Source organism: Xenopus laevis, chromosome 3S (genome assembly GCF_017654675.1).
Source record: "Xenopus laevis strain J_2021 chromosome 3S, Xenopus_laevis_v10.1, whole genome shotgun sequence".
NCBI lineage: Eukaryota > Metazoa > Chordata > Amphibia > Anura > Pipidae > Xenopus > Xenopus laevis.
The window spans coordinates 31332921-31350538 of NC_054376.1; the positions used below are offsets into that span (position 1 = coordinate 31332921).

Consider the following 17618-nt stretch of genomic DNA (forward strand, 5'->3'; position numbering starts at 1 on the left):
AATATTCGCCGGCGTCCAAGAATGGTCGCCGGCATCCAAACACGAGACGCCGGCACCTCCAATGGGAGCAGAAACCCTCAATTTTTTGATTGAAACTTACCAGAAGCTGCTGCATTTCTCACCCTAGGCTTATACTCGAGTCAATAAGCTTTCCCAGTTTTTGGAGGTAAAATTAGGTACCTCGGCTTATACTCGGGACGGCTTATACTCGAGTATATACGGTAACTCTTCCTTCACTTACTTTGTATATAATACTAAAGCTACATTAATTTGTCAATTGCTGCCTGAGATTTTTCTTATTGCACCAGTACCTGTATTTATTCCATTTCATTCCTTTGCATGGTTGTCTAATGGTAGATCCAAATTTTGCTCCATGTCTAGTGACCTATAGATGTTATTTACTAGTTGTCAGTTTGACAGCAAATATCTGATTGGTTGTTATGGAAAAAAAAGAGCAAACCACATGATTTTGATAATATTATCTGATAATTGTTCTCAATAATTGGACTTAGTACAGTGCTTTTTCAATGCTGCCCATAAAATACTGCCCCCGATGATTACTACAGCTATTGGCTGACAGGCTACAACACTGTGTGATTTTTTTTGAAGGGTATGATTGATAGAAGTTCTATGAGAGGTAACGATGGGAAGAGGCAAGAAGAATTGTGGGTTTATAGAAACGGAAGCTTTGTGTAAAACACAATTTGTGTGCAATTTGCTTGCATATCTTACTTTGACAATTACCTGATAATAATCTACTGTGCTTGATGGTTTTCCCCATTCCCCTGGGTCACATTGATGCTTACTCTATGCACAGTGCTTTCTACCTGAGATTAAAAACACCAAAAATGGAACGGGATTCAAATATGTTTAAATACTATATAATTATACCCTGAGCATGTAAAAATCTGTTTTGGCTTCTGGATCATAAATACCTTTTATATAAATAATTTTATCAGTAGCAGCAGAGGAAGCCATGCAGGGCCCTGTAGGGCTGTAATGGCAACTTTGCAAAACACATAAACTTCAGTATTTAGAATTCAATTGGTTAACAGTTAACATGGGATAAATGGGGGACAAATGTCATTATATGTATAGTGTATGTGCCCTTAGGGGAAAAAAATACTGCATGCAAAGTTTGTCCTCACCCAGTATGCCAATTTTCAGAAAGCTGGATAACTGGGAAGATACAAGGAAATTAGCCTTATTGATATAAGGAATGGGATATGTAAAGATATAAAGTTTAGAGGTAAAAACCAACTGGGAGAAAATTTAGCAACAAACGAAAAGATTATGAGTTTCGTGCCCATGATCAATGCTTTGGAGGGTACGAATTGTGTAGAGCCAATGAAGATACTGTTTTTTTTGATGAATCTACATTAAATGTTATATTTTTAACTTTGATTTTTGGTGGCCCTTGTGGACACTTTCTGAGGCACTCAAAAAAGTGTCCACAAGGGCCACCAAAAATAAAGTTAAAAATATAACATTTAATGTAGATTCATCAAAAAAGACACCCCTTTTTTCGTATGTAGATTCATCAAAAAAAGACACCCCCTTTTTCGTATGTTGCTGGTTTATCCTCTCCCTAAGCTGAGGGGCTGGTGCACTTGGACCACCTGTTCTACATGCTGAGTGATCAGCATATTCTGTATCCTATGTTTTTGGTGGTTTAAGGTTATGGGAAAAAAGTTCCCCACTGGGTGCCACATTTTTACAGGAATTACTAATGCATACTAATGCTCTTTGCTTTCCTAGTAAATAATTGGTGCTGATAACATCATTTTAATAAAAACAAATTCCTAGTTTCCCTCCCCCGTTCTGTCTTTTACCTTCCATGAGCCAGGATGCACCATGACATCTCAGAAGCAGTCAACTATAGGACTGTGGTTCTAAACTTCAGACAAAAGCACTAACTTAAATTATACCCCCTTAAATTTGTGTTTTTACCCAGCATCCTGTGTGTTGGCATGCACCATGAACTATAAGCTCAATGAGAGTATTCCTTGGGTGTTTCTGGGTGGCTGTTGGGTTTGTATCATCTTCTCATAACTGTAAGAGCAAATGGGCAAAGGATGGTGGAAATGAAAATGTTTGTATTAAATTTCAAAGCGATCTCTTTAACACTTGAATATGTAGGTAAATGTTCTGTATGTCGGTTCTGTGGAGCTGCTCAGGTTACCTGTGACATTTAGAGCTGTTGGTTCTTAGAATGAGCCCTTTATTCATTAACTGGATAATCATCATCCATGGATAGCAGTAGACCACAAACTCAAGACTACATTTCTATGTATTGTTTTATGTGATATCTCTTATGTGATATAGGCTTGAGATGTTGTACCCGTGTTAGCCATTGAAAAAATGCAGAAAATGTAGTTTGGTGATACCTTTTATTGTCTAACTGAATAAGTAACAATTGCAAGCTTTCAGAGCACACAGGTCCCTTCGTCAGGCAAAATGCTGTGCTCTGAAAGCTTGCAATTGTTACTTATTCAGTTAGCCAATAAAAGGTATCACCAAACTTTACATTTTCTTAATCGGCTTGGGGATCCCATTTCCATTTTCAAGGCTTGCTTTCTCTTCTGTATTATGTGCTAGGGCACTGGTGCTCATCCTCCAAGTTACAACCCATTTGGGACGTAGGTCACCTTCCTTATAAAACCCCGCTATGGATTTTAATGAGAGACCTTTATGTTGCAGTATTTTATCTATAACTCTGAATTGAATTCCAAACAGGTTAACACTCTGCAGATCGCTGTACTAGAAATATACTGCTTGGAATGTCAAGTATAGTCTTAGAGAGCTGGAAGAGAAAAATGGTGTCTTAGATCTGAAATGATTGCTCCCCACTGCAGTTGGGCACAGCATACAGAAAATATGTGCAAAAGACAAATGACCTCTTCCTCTTTGCTTAAAACAGCAATATCATATTTCACGTTCCATCAAGGAATTCAGTCCATCACTGAGTATCTGGGGACATAATGCTATGCCCTTTTATGTAAGAGCTAGCATTAATATTCATCAAATAATTTGTTCTGCTGTCTTTTTAGTGCTGCATGTTCTGATTAACTTGGCTTATGGCTCCTTCGGATTTCTGATCCTTTAGATTTGTCTCCATAACTATATTCAGTTTTCATGGATTCTCTACATTGCATTCCATATACCATAAGTAAATATTTACTCAGCAGAAAGAACTTTTCTGATCGTTATGCAGACTGGCCATTTGGAAGTAAGTCTTTGTGTGAATTCACTAGCGGGTAAGCAACAGACTCAAGTCGAGCACTTGGAAACTGCTCACATAGTCTAAGCTCTAAATTCTCTGCACTAAGGTGGCTTTGGCCACTGCGTCCATCTCTCCGGGTAAAGAACATGGTGGCTCCTCCTTTGGGTCTTTCTGACTGTTGGCTGTCCCTTTTATCTGCCGGCTCCACTGGTTCCTGGGCTCGGAAGTGGCAGAAGAGTATAGCCACCAAACTCTTCTTAAAGTTTTCATTCATGAAAGTGTAGACCACAGGATTATTGAAGGAATTAAAAAATCCAACCGCTTGAACGATGGCCACAATCATTTTCACTGTCACATCGTCATACTGGTCCTCTAGGTTATCTGAAGCAACCAAAACAGTTTGAGTGTTAATAAGAGAATACAAACAAATATTTGGCTTAAATAATGGTATACCATGTAAATTAATTAGTCAAGCCACCCATATCTTCTAGAATTTCAGATGTACTGCACTGATTACACTAATTGGTTGTCAAGATTTACTAGATTGATGCTAATTGGCATTACTGATCTGGATTATCTTGCTGTTCCATGCTACGATTAGATTAGTACCACCATACACAGCTTTTTGGGTTGAAGTGCTTGGAAAATACACTAATGCCCTGAAATAATCCATCTAAATTGAGCAAGCCGGAGTTGTCCTGTACAACAAGTTCTGCAGTCGTGTAAAATGAATGACAATTACTGACCAAAGGCTCACTCTGTCCAATCTCAAAGTATGGTCAGTGGCCAGAAATTAGCATGAACATCTTTCCTCCCAAAGAATCACAAATACTACTTTGTGTGTTCACGATTGAGTGTTGCTACTGAACTGGTCATCTGGTTGCAGGCTGTCATCTATGGGGGCTTCCTAGTATGCTCTGACTAATATTTTCTCTAACCATTTCAATGCAGAGGAAAAAGTCACTTGTCTGTGACTTGACTGCAGTTTTAGTCATTTTTATTGCCACAATCATACAGAATTTTTGAAATTGTGGGGACATGCCACAAATCAGATTAACGCTTCATCAAGTTGTTGCATGCTTTGGGTGTTGTGTAAATAGTGTTGTGTAAAAAAGTGTAAATAGCAATATTAATATACATGTAATGTGCATGATAATCTGGCTTTAGCAGTATAGAATGTGATAAAGGTTATTTTAGGAAAGCCTACTTAAAGGAATACTGTCATGGGAAAAAAAATTTTTTCAAAATGAATCAGTTAATAGTGCTGCTCCAGCAGAATTATGCACTGAAATCCATTTCGCAAAAGAGCAAACAGATTTTTTTTATATTCAATTTTGAAATCTGACATGGGGCTAGACATATTGCCAATTTCCCAGCTGCCCCAAGTCATGTGACTTGTGCTCTGATAAACTTCAATCACTCTTTACTGCTGTACTGCAAGTTGGAGTGATATCATCCCCCCTCCCTTTTCCCCCCCCCAACAGCCAAACAAAAGAACAATGGGAAGGTAACCAGATAGCAGCTCCCTAACACAAGATAACGGCTGCCTGGTAGATCTAAGAACAGTACTCAATAGTAAAAACCCATGTCCCACTGAGACACATTCAGTTACATTGAGAAGGAAAAATAGCAGCCTGCCAGAAAGCTTTTCTCTCCTAAAGTGCAGGCACAAGTCACATGACATGGAGCAGCTGGGAAATTGACAAAATGTCTAGCCCCATGTCAGATTTCAAAATTGAATATAAAAAAATCTGTTTGCTCTTTTGAGAAATGGATTTCAGTGCAGAATTCTGCTGGAGCAGCACTATTAACTGGTTCATTTAAAAAAAAAAAAAAATTCCCACGACAGTATCCCTTTAATGTTTTTGATTTGAATAGGCATCAAGAGTGCAGTTCCTATAATACGCAAAGAACCGTGATGTTATTGCAATTATTAAATGAAAATGATTTGGTAACTATATTCCTTCCTATTCTTTATTATTATCTTTATTTATTATTTCATTTCACTAATGGCCCCTATGATACTTACAACTGACCTGAATGGATTTCATTATATAGACTTTAATTATGGACTCTAGTTATAATTCAGTGCTCACTTTAACCAATGGTGATTTAAAGTGGGGTACACTTCCATTGCTTTTACATTTACTGAGCTTGTACACTTGATATATAGAGATTACACTCAAAACATGTGTGAGTCATCGGCTTTGTGTTCTGTCCCCAAGACTATCAATATAATGTGTCTGGCAAGGCAAGATAGGGAAAAACACATCACAAAATATCTGAAGAGGTGTGCAGCAGCTGAGACCATTAGGTATTGGCACAACCAGTTACCTCTAAGTAAGGTTATGGGAAATTGTATCTAACCAGGTTGCTGTAAAAGTACACGTGCACAATGTACACTGGATAGAAACGTCAATATCACAAAGGCACAGCTCCAATTTTAGCTTCCGTGATTATTATCCTAGACACTTACTGTATTCAAAAAGGATGTGAACAACATGAAAGGGGGCCCAGCAGGCTGTGAAGAAGAGCACGACAATGACCATCATCATTACCGCTCGCTTTTTCTTCCTGCAAAGAATTGGCACATTAAAAAGAAGCTTAATTGGATGAAAGCAATTTTCTGTGAACCAAACAATATCTTGGCACAACAGACACAAACCGAACGCAAAAGCAAATAACGTTTATGTTGAAATATTTTGAGCATTACACAAAAGAAAGTGTTGCATCAAGGACCATCTGATGTGTCTAGGGATGAAGCCGCAAACCTGTGACACTTCAGAGGGTCCAGAGTGCATTTCACCTAAGGCTGCCCCTAGCAGTAACACAGGAGCCCTTTATTTGCTAAAAACGTTTTACTAAATGTGTACTTCATTTTGATCCTCTTTGATTCATAATGCAGCTTTAATTGAGATAATTACCTGGTGATTTTGGCCATCTCATTACGGCTCAAGGTGTTAAGCACAGAACAGTCCCCAACACGTTTTTTGATCCACAGCTCATAGCCGATGCGACTATATAGCAGCAGCATGGCAGCAAGAGGGACAAGGAAGAGGGCCACAAGGATGAAAATGGCATAAGCCCTGCGCAGTCCGACATCACTCCAAGATTCCAGGCAGCACACATGGTACAAATTATATAGCAGGTCGTATTTCACCTGGAAAATAATAAAATTGGATGTATATTGTGGACAGACATGGGCGTGAAGGTCTTGCTGACAGAGATGGAACATGTTGAAGAAGAATGGAGTAGAGTAATCTCAGGCAGTGGGAAAGCCACATCCAACCTTAAACCACAACGTTTTGCCAGTGTAGGACCCTCGCCTAACCTGTACCCACATCTTCTTGCTACGTACGCTACTTCTGTGCATTCCTCTGGTTCCAAGACAGCGCATCTTTGGGCACAGAGGAGGAGTGTACATTCTCAGTCTGACTCTAACTCGACCCTATCCCACAATGGCTGCCCAAATTCCAACCCAAACCTGCCCAACTGGCAGTCATCCCACAGGTTCTGGGTAAACCCCAGGTACATAGTAACATTGTAGGAAACACAATTGACATATTTGTGAGGTTTGAGTCACTGCATCTAGTGGATGTCAATATTTCCCTACTAGAGGTTGCCAGACTTATGCACACAGTCTGACCAGAAGGAGGTCATCCCATCACAAATCCTTTGGACTTAAGGAAGTCAATAAATTATATTTATATATAAAAATAGGTTACCTCTAGGGTCTGGACATAAAGCATTGGAGATCCAACAACAATGGCGACTGACCATACGCATCCTGAGAGAGAGAGAAAGAGACAACAATACTGTCACCAAAAAAGTTAAATTAATTTTTGAATAAGACCATGGCAGAATGGAGTAAAAAGCCTAATTAATAAATATTATTATTAATGATTTTTTTTTTTTAAATTACTCAATGTCCTTGAGGATGTCCAATAAAGCATGTGGAAAAACCACGGAAACCTCTAAGACAAAATCTTGCCAGGTAAAAGTTGTTGGGGTCCTATAGTATTCAACTGCAGCTGCTCTGATCCTATAAGACCACTCTAAATCATTTAGGACTTTTAGATGTTTTCGTAATTTTTTGTATTTTTTTAGCACGTCGTTCAGTATAATTTTCAGTTTGTACTTTTTTTATTCAGATTTTTTAATAAATCACATGACCTTCATAGTTTTAGACTTTGTGAGTATTGTCGTGGTTTCAAAAACCTCTAAAACCACTAAAATCTGACCTTTGATATAACTTTATCAAATAGAGGTGTCTGAGATCTGTCTACAGAGCTTTTTTATCAGAATATAACAGCTAGTCCATGTCAAAGGATTGTTATCGCTTAATTATAATAACGTTCTTGGTAACTGAATATTTGGAGGTCCGTTTTGTGTACCCCATTCTTTATATTAGGCCCTCCCTTTGGAAGTCTAGGTAGAAATTCCTCACTTTTTTATATTTTTATATGATATAAAAAGGAGTTTCACTAGAGGGTTGAATGCCTTTTTTAGCAAGTCAGAAAATATGAGGCTACTGAAATGACTGCTCATTGTATAATGTTGATTCAGGGAATTGTACACTTGCCCTTTTGGCTTCAAGAAAATGTTGTCAACTCCTCAGAGACAAATTGAAGAGGCTTCAGATGTTTTTTTCCCTTTCCTCTAGGTCAGCCAGCAGTTAGGCAGGATTTACTTGTGGTAGGAATATTTTGTTTTTCTCATTGAAGGAAAACGATGTTTGTGCTGTTCCTATTACAACAATGCAATTGAAAAGTTCAATAAAGAAAGAACCAGACAGCATATCCTTTACAAATAAACTCACAGCCTTAGGATGTATCCTGGTTATTAAATGTGCTTTATTTTCTTTCTACAAAGAGGGAACGGGTATGTAGGGAGATGTAGAATAAAGCAAAATGAAGCTCTGGAAAGTGTACATAACATTTGCCAGGACAATGGCTCCATGATAGCAGCTTCTATAAATAACAACACTACAATACTTATTCCAGTTACTAGATTCAATAAATGTGCAAATACACTTCTTTCATGCAAGACCTATCACATAAATGATTACCTGCTGCCAAAGCATTTCTGGCCACCAGCACTTAAATATTAATATAGTAAGACCCCATTCCATACACCCGATGCCTTCAATTAAGACCATGGAAACCTTACATTTATTGCCTTGGAAGGGAGATGGTACATGCCAGTTAAAGACTTGGTATGGGCATACCTGCTAGAGTACATCTATGCACCATCTGTAGCTCTCTTCAAGCACCCCTTTGATTTACGACATTTCTTAAGTTCTCCTAATAATATGTTTTTTAATGAATATATACAGTATAAGAACATGTAGGTTTGCTCCTTTTCCCACCAAGTGGGGAAATACCTAAATTTTGGCAATAATGTAATCTGCCATTACCCACCTACAGCACCTCAGCAGCTCAGTTCAGTTTGCCTGCACATTGTCATTGTGACAGACACCTCGTCCCTACCCTAGGTGCAATACAGTCTCAATGCATGTCTTTAGCAGTGAAGCAACCTGGGGTGCATATATAGACTTGGTGTTCCCAGAAAGACAGTGATTCTTTAAATAGTCTTCAGCATGCATTTAGTAGAAAAAGGGGAATGCACAATATTGCTTTCCTGACTCTTTGCTTTCCCAGTGTAAGGCTATAGTAAATGGAGAGGCACCTTTACTCAGAACTGTGAGTCTACCAATACATATCAATATATAACACAGGGCACAATAATTATATAGTCAATATAAATACACAATCAGGACTACAAACAGCAGCACATACCCATTTTTAAAGCAAATGTAACAAATGTACCTGGTGGTCTAGTGGAGGGACGGCAGGGAAGCCTGCCGCACCCTCGGCGAGGACGCCAGCCCGCAATGGCGCGAAATTTGAATTGTATAAATGGCTCATTTGGGCTTCCAGACCTTGCCCGTGATAGGTTTTCTCCTGTGGTGTTTGAGCTTTGAGCTATTTGTATTCTGATCCTGTTTGATTCCTGTTGTGGCCCCTGCCTGGCTATTCGACTATCCTGATTTCTGAAACCTGACCCTTGCCTGTTATCTGACTCCGATCCTGCTAAATCCCTTCTGATTGATCACCCGGTTTTGACCCTTGCCTGCCTGACTTCAATTGTACTCTGCCTGCCTCGACCTGGCCTGATCTGACTATGATTCTGTCTAACGCCTTGTACCGCGACCTTCTGCCCAAAGACTTTTGCTTTACAGTTGTGCCCCTTTGTTGGTCCAGAACCCTTCGCCTTGCACCTCTCATTATAAGGCTTGGTGGCATCTGAGTAGCTGAGGGCTCCTCCCGAGGCCAAAGGCAGCTGCTACAGGCAGAAGCATGAGCCAAGACCAGGATGCTTGGCATCGGTTCTGGGTTTAGGGTGCCAACCGTTACAGCATATAAGAGGAACATATCCCTCACACCCATAGTTTCTCTTCTTCCTGGGGGGTCTCCTCTTTTAGGTGAACTCAGGGGGGAAAATATCTAGTCTCTAAACCGTGCACACCGGCTCCCTTTCTAGGCAACAATAAAAATTAGGATCAAACCCCTTTCTAACACTCCTTGGTGGAGCAAACTGCTGTTAATCTATGTAACTGTAGACCTGCCTATCTCTCCTAGTGAGACCTAAGGCAGGAGATAACTACTCTGACTAAACTAAACAACTACTATTCCAACTTGACACCCTTCCACCTAGTATAGTCTTTGGCAAAAAGCCCTTAGAGCTGCATGGCTTTCCTTTTTATATTATAACACTAGGGAAAGCTAATGGTTATGCGTTGACCCAGGAAGAGGAGAACTTTTCCCTTCGTAGACTAAGGGGCCCTTTAGTGGCCAAACTTTAGGGGATTGCACTATAAATGATAATAATATTTATGTCCCCTACACCGGCATCTGTCTTTTGTCTCTGGCTGGTCTCTAATCCCAGAATTGCTTCTGCTAAAGAATAATTCTTTTTTTATTAATGATGATGGCCCAATTTCTTTATTTTCTGCAGTGCTCTCTTCTCTAAATAGACTGGGATGTGGAAATTGGAGGATTTTGAAACTCTCAGGACATTTTGGAGACACAGACATGAGACAGGGTTATTGAGGGGAAAATTATTTCCTGGACATCATGGTCCTGAAACTAGGACAGAAAGGGGAAGTTATAGTATGAAAAAGGCATGACTTAAATGGATACTGACATTTTTAAATGAAAACCATAAGATGCTCTGGCTCTCATAATGTTAGGGTTCTGTCTTTTAAATGGAATCCAGTTGCGGTGAATCTGTGCTGGAGCGAGTCCCCGAATTAGCCCCAGAATGTGAGGCAGTGGAAATGGAGAACATGGAGGAACTGTCACAGGTGAGCGATGCTAGCTGCTGCTGTCGGGTTTTACAGATAAGGGAACTGGCTTAGAGCAAAGTTGGGTCCAGGCCAAAGTCTACACAAAAATATCGACACCAAACATCACCCAGGGGTCAAACGAGTAGATACACGGTTAACTAGAATGCTAAGCCTTCTCACAGGTAGCAACTTGCTCAACTAAGTAACCAATAGTACTGGCAACTGGCCAGCTTGCGTATGGGCTATAAGTAGCCTCCCATGGCTGCAGTTGCAAACTTGCCCTTAACTCCTGCTTCACTGGACAGAATTTCTAACAGGTGATGACATAGACAAAAGTGTCCCTATCAGAGAATTGTGCATAAACCAGTAAACAGGGATCTTACAAATGGTATTTTACAGAATGCAGCATCATGTTAACAGGTTACTCCAGTGGAGTGCAGACAAATGGAAGGCAAAGTGTTCCACTCTGCCATGTGGTTGGCTTCCAATTTATTCTACAAGTTAAGAACTATGTAACATTACTATGTGCCTCTGTTGTAGGATCTATAAAGAGTTATTGGCATTATGGCACGGCAGCCCTGTCTGTAACATTAACTTTAGTTTTTGTTGGCTGTAAATTAGCCCAACATGCTGGATTAACTCCACTACCGTTTAGAGCACATACAGCAGCTCTTGGTTCCAAAATAAGGAGGGAGAAAGTACAGTGTTTAGTAAAAGTGGGCCAGACTCTTTCCTTCATCACATTATCTATGTATTTATAACAAATGGGACTCAAATACATTTGCAAAACCTCTTAGCAAGCAGAGTTTGTGCAGAAGGCAGCACTAAATGTGTTATCTCTTTGCAGGGTTCACTGCATATCATCCTGTAATCCACTGAAACTCACTTACGTTAACTGAATTTGCTGAATAAACACACTTAAAGGGTGCAACATTTTAATAACTTCCACTTTAAGTGAGTGGAAAATCTTATTAAGATGCTGCCCTGCTTCTTCTTCCTTCGCATGTTTTGTTTGAAACTTTTTTACTCTTTATGTGCCATGCAATGTAGACTCAGCAGCACCCACATAACAAGACAACAGTTCTGGTACCAACAATCTAAGGACCCATGTCACTATAACTTTAAACAAATTACAACTGTTTTTCATTTTTCAAAAAGTCCTTCCTATCCATATCCCGTGCCCAGAAACATCTCTGCTTATAGGTGCCATATTGAATCCCTGTGCAGTGCTCCATGAAAAACAGGTTCGCCTTTAAGTTAACTTTTAGTATGTTATAGAATGGCCAAGTCCATGCAACTTTTCAGTTGGCCTTCATTTTTTCTTTTTTATTGTTTTTAAATTATTTGCCTTCTGACTCTTTCCAGCTTTCAAATGGGGGTCACCGACCCCAACTAACAAACAAATGCTCTGTAAGGCTACTTTTTATTTCTCATCTTTCTATTCAGGCATCTCCTTTTCATATTCCAAATAAAAAATAACCACAAATAATAAAAAATTAAAGCCAATTGCAGATTGTCTTCGCAAATCACTCTCTACATCATACTAATTTGAAAAATGAATTTGAAGGTAAACAAGCCCTTTAAGGAATGTGTGTGCTAAACTGGAGGACTGTTTTAGCTAGAGAGCTTGCAGAAATGGTGTGCACCACTATGTTTCAATGGTAGGGCCTGATATATAAAACACTTTATATTTTGCAGGTTTCTAAATTATCTGCAGGTTTACATGCTTCTGCAACAAAAACTAGAAAAAAAATTCCCCTCTGACAACATGAATATAGTGATGTGCCAGGCACAAATTCGCAGTGAATTGCCGCATTTCACCTCCTGCGAATAAATTTGCAAAACTGTCAAGAAAACGTGCTGGCGAAAAATCTGCTGCATTTGGGCGTGCATCAGAATTGTCACGCGCATAAATATTGTCAAAATTATTCGGACGCTTGTTAACTTTATAGTTGTCAGGTATTGCTGGGATTCGAGCAAGGGACCTTTGGGTTTCTGGCTCGATACCTTAACCATTTGGCCAGGTGAGCAGCCTGTAGGGTTGCTCGCTATGTGTAACCTGGCCTCTGCAGTCCCAGTCCAGCTGCCGCCTGATTGGCCTCTCCAGCCCCAGCTCAGCTGCAGCCTGTTTGGCATCTACAGCCCCAACCCAGCTGCTGCCTAGTTTAATCAGCCAATCAGGGCTGACTCTTCCCTATTTAAGGGCAGCACTTAGACCACTCCTTGCCAGAGCATTGTATGGTTTTCCTAGTACTGCGGCAGCGCCCATAACTAGGTAGTTCTAGCTCTTGCCCCTTTTCCCTTATTATTCTGCCTTGTCTTGTCCTGCTTTACCTTATCTTGTACCTTCCCAGCCTTGACCTTGATCCGATCCTGCCTTGCTTGTCCCTGACTTCTGCTTCCTGTTCCACCTTGTACCTTGCCCTGACTTCACCTTGTACTGATCTTGTCTTGCCTATTCCTGATTCTTGCTTTCCGACCCTGCCTTGTACCCCTCTCTTGCTATCCTGCTCCAGTCTCCTCTTGCTATCCTGCTCCAGTCTCCTCTTGCTATCCTGCTCCAGTCTCCTCTCTTGCTATCCTGCTCCAGTCTCCTCTCTTGCTATATCTTGCTCCAGTCTCCTCTCTTGCTATATCTTGCTCCAGTCTCCTCTCTTGCTATATCTTGCTCCAGTCTCCTCTCTTGCTATATCTTGCTCCAGTCTCCTCTCTTGCTATATCTTGCTCCAGTCTCCTCTCTTGCTATATCTTGCTCCAGTCTCCTCTCTTGCTATATCTTGCTCCAGTCTCCTCTCTTGCTATATCTTGCTCCAGTCTCCTCTCTTGCTATATCTTGCTCCAGTCTCCTCTCTTGCTATATCTTGCTCCAGTCTCCTCTCTTGCTATATCTTGCTCCAGTCTCCTCTCTTGCTATCCACTCTAGTCTCCTTCTGCACTCTATCCCCAGTTTGATCTGATCTACGCCCGCACCGTCCTGTCCCTTCCAGTCTGTTCCTGTTCCACTCCTGCCCCGTCCAGTCTGTTCCTGTTGAGTCGTCGCCCTCTTCTTCCTTTCCACTCCTGATCTTCGCCCTCTCCGTCCTGTTCTGCACCTGATCCAGACTGACTCTTCGCCCTCATCAACCTGTTCCTGCATTCCCTTCAAGTGTTCCCTAGGCACATACAGCTCCTGCCTCAAGGACTCGCCCTTTCCCTTCAGTCTCTACAGCGCCCCCACCTAATCCTTGACAATAGTTCAAAGCTAAATAAATGCAATGAAAACTCACTGGATTATAGAGAGATCATTGATAGGTCATACATATTGTTCCACAAAGCAATTCAATTCCCAATCTCTGTTCAGACCCTTAGGCATGATGGTATCTAATTTAAAAATCCAAAAGGGACAGCTCTGTGTCTCCCTCCCTAATATTGGATACAACTCTGTCTATTATTTATAAAGATATGCACAATTTGCCTGCATTATGTTCAGTTTAAATGCTTGGCCACGGCTGAGCTCATATCTCACCTAGAGAGACACAATTTAGGTGTTCTGATATACGCTTCCTAATGGGTCTTTTTGTCTTGCCTATATACTGAAGTCCACAAGTTACCAGATACACCATGAATAGTGATGGGCGAATTTATTTGACAGGCGCGAATTTGCGGCGAATTTGTGCGATTCGCCGCCAGCGAATAAATTCGCGAAACGCCCAAGAAAATTCTCAGCAAAAATTCGCTGGTGTCAGAATTTTTTTTTAATAAAAATGGACGCCGGCGCAGTTTCGCGAATTTTTCGCCATTTCGCGAATTTCGCGCAAAATTTGCTAATTTTTTGGCGAAGCGAAACGGCGCAAATTTGCCCATCACTAACCATGAATATAGAAGCATTTGGGACCATGCTTGGGTGGACGTCACAAGCAATGGCTGATCATATTTGTGTAAGCATATTTTTATTTATATATACTAGACGCAAATATGAGACTACTAATTTCGGCATTTTAAAGTGGTTATCACTGTACATTTACATCATAAAGGTCTATTCTTTTAGTGAGTTCCATGGAATCCTCAGCAGCGGGGGCTTAGACACTGAATTGCAGAGAATACATAAGAAATTGATCTATAATGTAAAACATATGTAGGAACATGCATTATTTATGAATGTTTCTCCTTATAAGCCCTGTACATTTTATCTTCCCCGTGGTGGTTATATGTTTGTTGTTGGATAACGTACACAGCATGGGCATTCTAGCCAACTGAGAAGCATGGATCTCATGGATTTCTAACAATGGGGTACATTTATCAAAGAGTGAAGTTAATAGTGAAGTTCCGCCACTAGAGTGAAATTCCGCCACTCTCCATTCATTACTATGGGATTTTTATAGGCGTATTTATCAAAGGGTGAACTTTCACTTTCACCCATTGATAAATACGCCTTTCAAAATCCCATAGAAATGAATTGAGAGCTGCGGAATTTCACTCTAGTGGCGGAACTTCACTCTTTGATAAATTTACCCCATTGTGTACTGGGTCATCCTCTGATTCTTATTGGAATGTCTGTGTATGTTATGTACGGACTTTATCCATAATGTCAGTATATTTCACATTACAGAATCAAAAGAGGGTTAAAAGTAAATTTGCCGACAGTATATTCATATAAAAGAATGTACGTTTTGACTGTGGGTCTGCCAACAGACAACAGTAGGGGGAGGTTCATAATCAGTTTCCCTGAATACGTTTTCATTATGTCTTATTTATGTCAACATTTATTACATTGAAAAACAACTGGACCATGCGGTTTAGTATTCCAGCTCATTGAATGTTACAGGAATCACTTTGGTACACTAAGGGGGTTTATCTAATATAGGTAAATCTAAAAACAACTGGACTTGCTGAGTAATCAATGAAGACATTTCACTACTCATCTGAGCAGCTTCTTCAGTTCAAGGGAGTTATTTACTAAACTCCGAATGCAAAAATCACAAACAATTTGTGATTTTTGTAATAAAATCTGACTTTTAAATTTGGAATTTAATAAACCCAGAGGATGGGAAAAGTCTGAATCTGAAAATCCAGCATCTCAGACCTGTCGAGGTTGCATATAAGTCAATTGGGAGAAGTCCCAATGATTTTTTGATGTGTGCTGGGTTTTTGGGAATATCCCGAAGTTTTCGGGCAAAATTCTGAGTTTTCGGTTGAAAAATACGAAATAATCATGAAAATTGGATGAAAAATCTGAAACAAATCGTGAAAATCTGATGAAAAATCTGAAAAAAATCAGATTTTTTCCCGCAAATTTTTTTTTGGGAAATTGTGTTGATAAATAAGACAAAAAAGCCCATGCGCATTTGGTCTGAGTTTTTTTCAGAAAATATTGAGATAAATTAGGACTTTGATAAATAAACCCCTAAATAAATCGCTACGTATTACACATGCCACTTCCTCCTAACAATATTCCCTTGGTACAAGCAATCCTAGCTGCCATCAGTGTGGGATTTGCAGCATTCCTGAGCATTTGCAGCAGCAAAAAAAAAAAAACATTAGATTGATGTACCCCAGTAATAGATCTTTATCAAATATGTCTTTCATTAAACTTCCTTTCTGGTTTAGTGGATATATAATCATAGTGCTAGATTGAATTTAATATCCCACTTAGCTAAGAGAAAGTGCTCTTTCTGCTCCTGGCCCTTAAAAAGCCTGAGATCAGGCAAAGTGAATAGGCCACAAGAGCACCAAGATCTCTTTTTATTCACCAAAAATGTGCATATTATATTGGCATCACAGGGGCATATTGTGCCCATGTTCTACACACCATCTATTTAATTTTGTCTGTGCAAAAGTAATATCCATAGGTGCAAAGCACAAAGGAAACCATATACAGGTATTGGACCTATTATCCAGAATGCTTGGGACCTGGGGTTTTCCGGATAATGGATCTTTCCGTAATTTGGATCATCATACCTTAAGTCTGCTAGAAAATCATTTAAACATTTAGGGGCAGATTTATCAAGGGTCGAATTTCGAAGTTAAAAATACTTCGAAATTCGACCATCAAATTGAAATACTTCGAATATCGAAGTCGAAGTTTTTTCATTGAATTTGGTTATCCTGCGGTCGAAGTAAAATCTTTCGATCGAACGATTAAATCCTTAGAATCGAACGATTTCAGCGATCGATCGCATGATTTTACTTCGACTTCCAAAAACTTAGAAAAATGCTCTAGTAGGTCCCCATAGGCTAACATAGCACTTCGGCAGGTTTAATTTGGCGAAGTATTGAAACCAAAGTTTTTTTAAAGAGACAGTACTTTGATTATCGAATAGTCAAATATTCGAACTATTTTACTTCGAATCTAAGTCGAAGTCGTAGTATCCTATTCGATAGTCGAAGTATCCAAAAAAAATATTTTCAAATGTCAAAATTTTTTACTTAGAAAATTCCCTCGAATCCACTTCGACCCTTGATAACTCTGCCCCTTAATAAACCCAATAGACGGGGTTTGCTTCCAATAATTATATCTTAGTTTGGATCAAGTACAAGGTACTGTTTTTTTATCACAGAGAAAAAATAAATCCTTTTTCAAAATTTTGATTATTTGGATAAAATCGAGTCTATGGGAGGCAGCCTTTCCATAATCCAGCACTCTCTGGATAACGGGTTTCCGGGTAATGGCTCCCATAACTGTTCTTAATAATGGATAAAGGACAAGGTAAAAAGGCACCTGCAAGCTAGACGCCATCATTTTATTCTAGATTCTAAAAAGGCATGGGACAAGTCCACTCCATATAGCATTAAAGGAATTAAAAGCATTTAAAAAAAAAACCACAAAGACATTTTAAACTTTTAAATTGCTATGTCTTTATTAAGAAATAACTTACCGAAACTCTGCTTGTGCTCCTGTTCAGGCGACATAGCGACGATACATCAAGCGGCGCTTGATTTCTCCTCCCTGGCTATCTCCTATAAGGAAAGCAGGGAGGAGAAATCGAGCACCGCACGATGGATCACCTTTTCTGAAGAGCAGTGCAAGTCAGAATTTTGGTGAGTTATTTCTTTTTTTTTTTATAATCT

At 39.7% G+C, this 17618-nt stretch overlaps 1 protein-coding gene across 1 annotated transcript in view; it reads right to left on the minus strand.

The window, feature by feature from the left end:
• Nucleotides 1-2515: 2515 nt before the first annotated feature.
• The window catches only part of qrfprl2.2.S (pyroglutamylated RFamide peptide receptor-like 2 gene 2 [provisional]S homeolog), a 106795-nt gene continuing 91692 nt past the window's right edge, over nt 2516-17618 (minus strand). The window contains exons 3-6 of the mRNA XM_041588167.1: nt 6949-7010; nt 6148-6383; nt 5700-5797; nt 2516-3604 (exon numbers count right to left, since the gene is read on the minus strand). Coding sequence (XP_041444101.1) covers nt 3207-3604; nt 5700-5797; nt 6148-6383; nt 6949-7010 — 794 coding nt within the window. The 3' untranslated portion in view covers nt 2516-3206. The remainder of the gene's footprint in view (nt 3605-5699; nt 5798-6147; nt 6384-6948; nt 7011-17618) is intronic.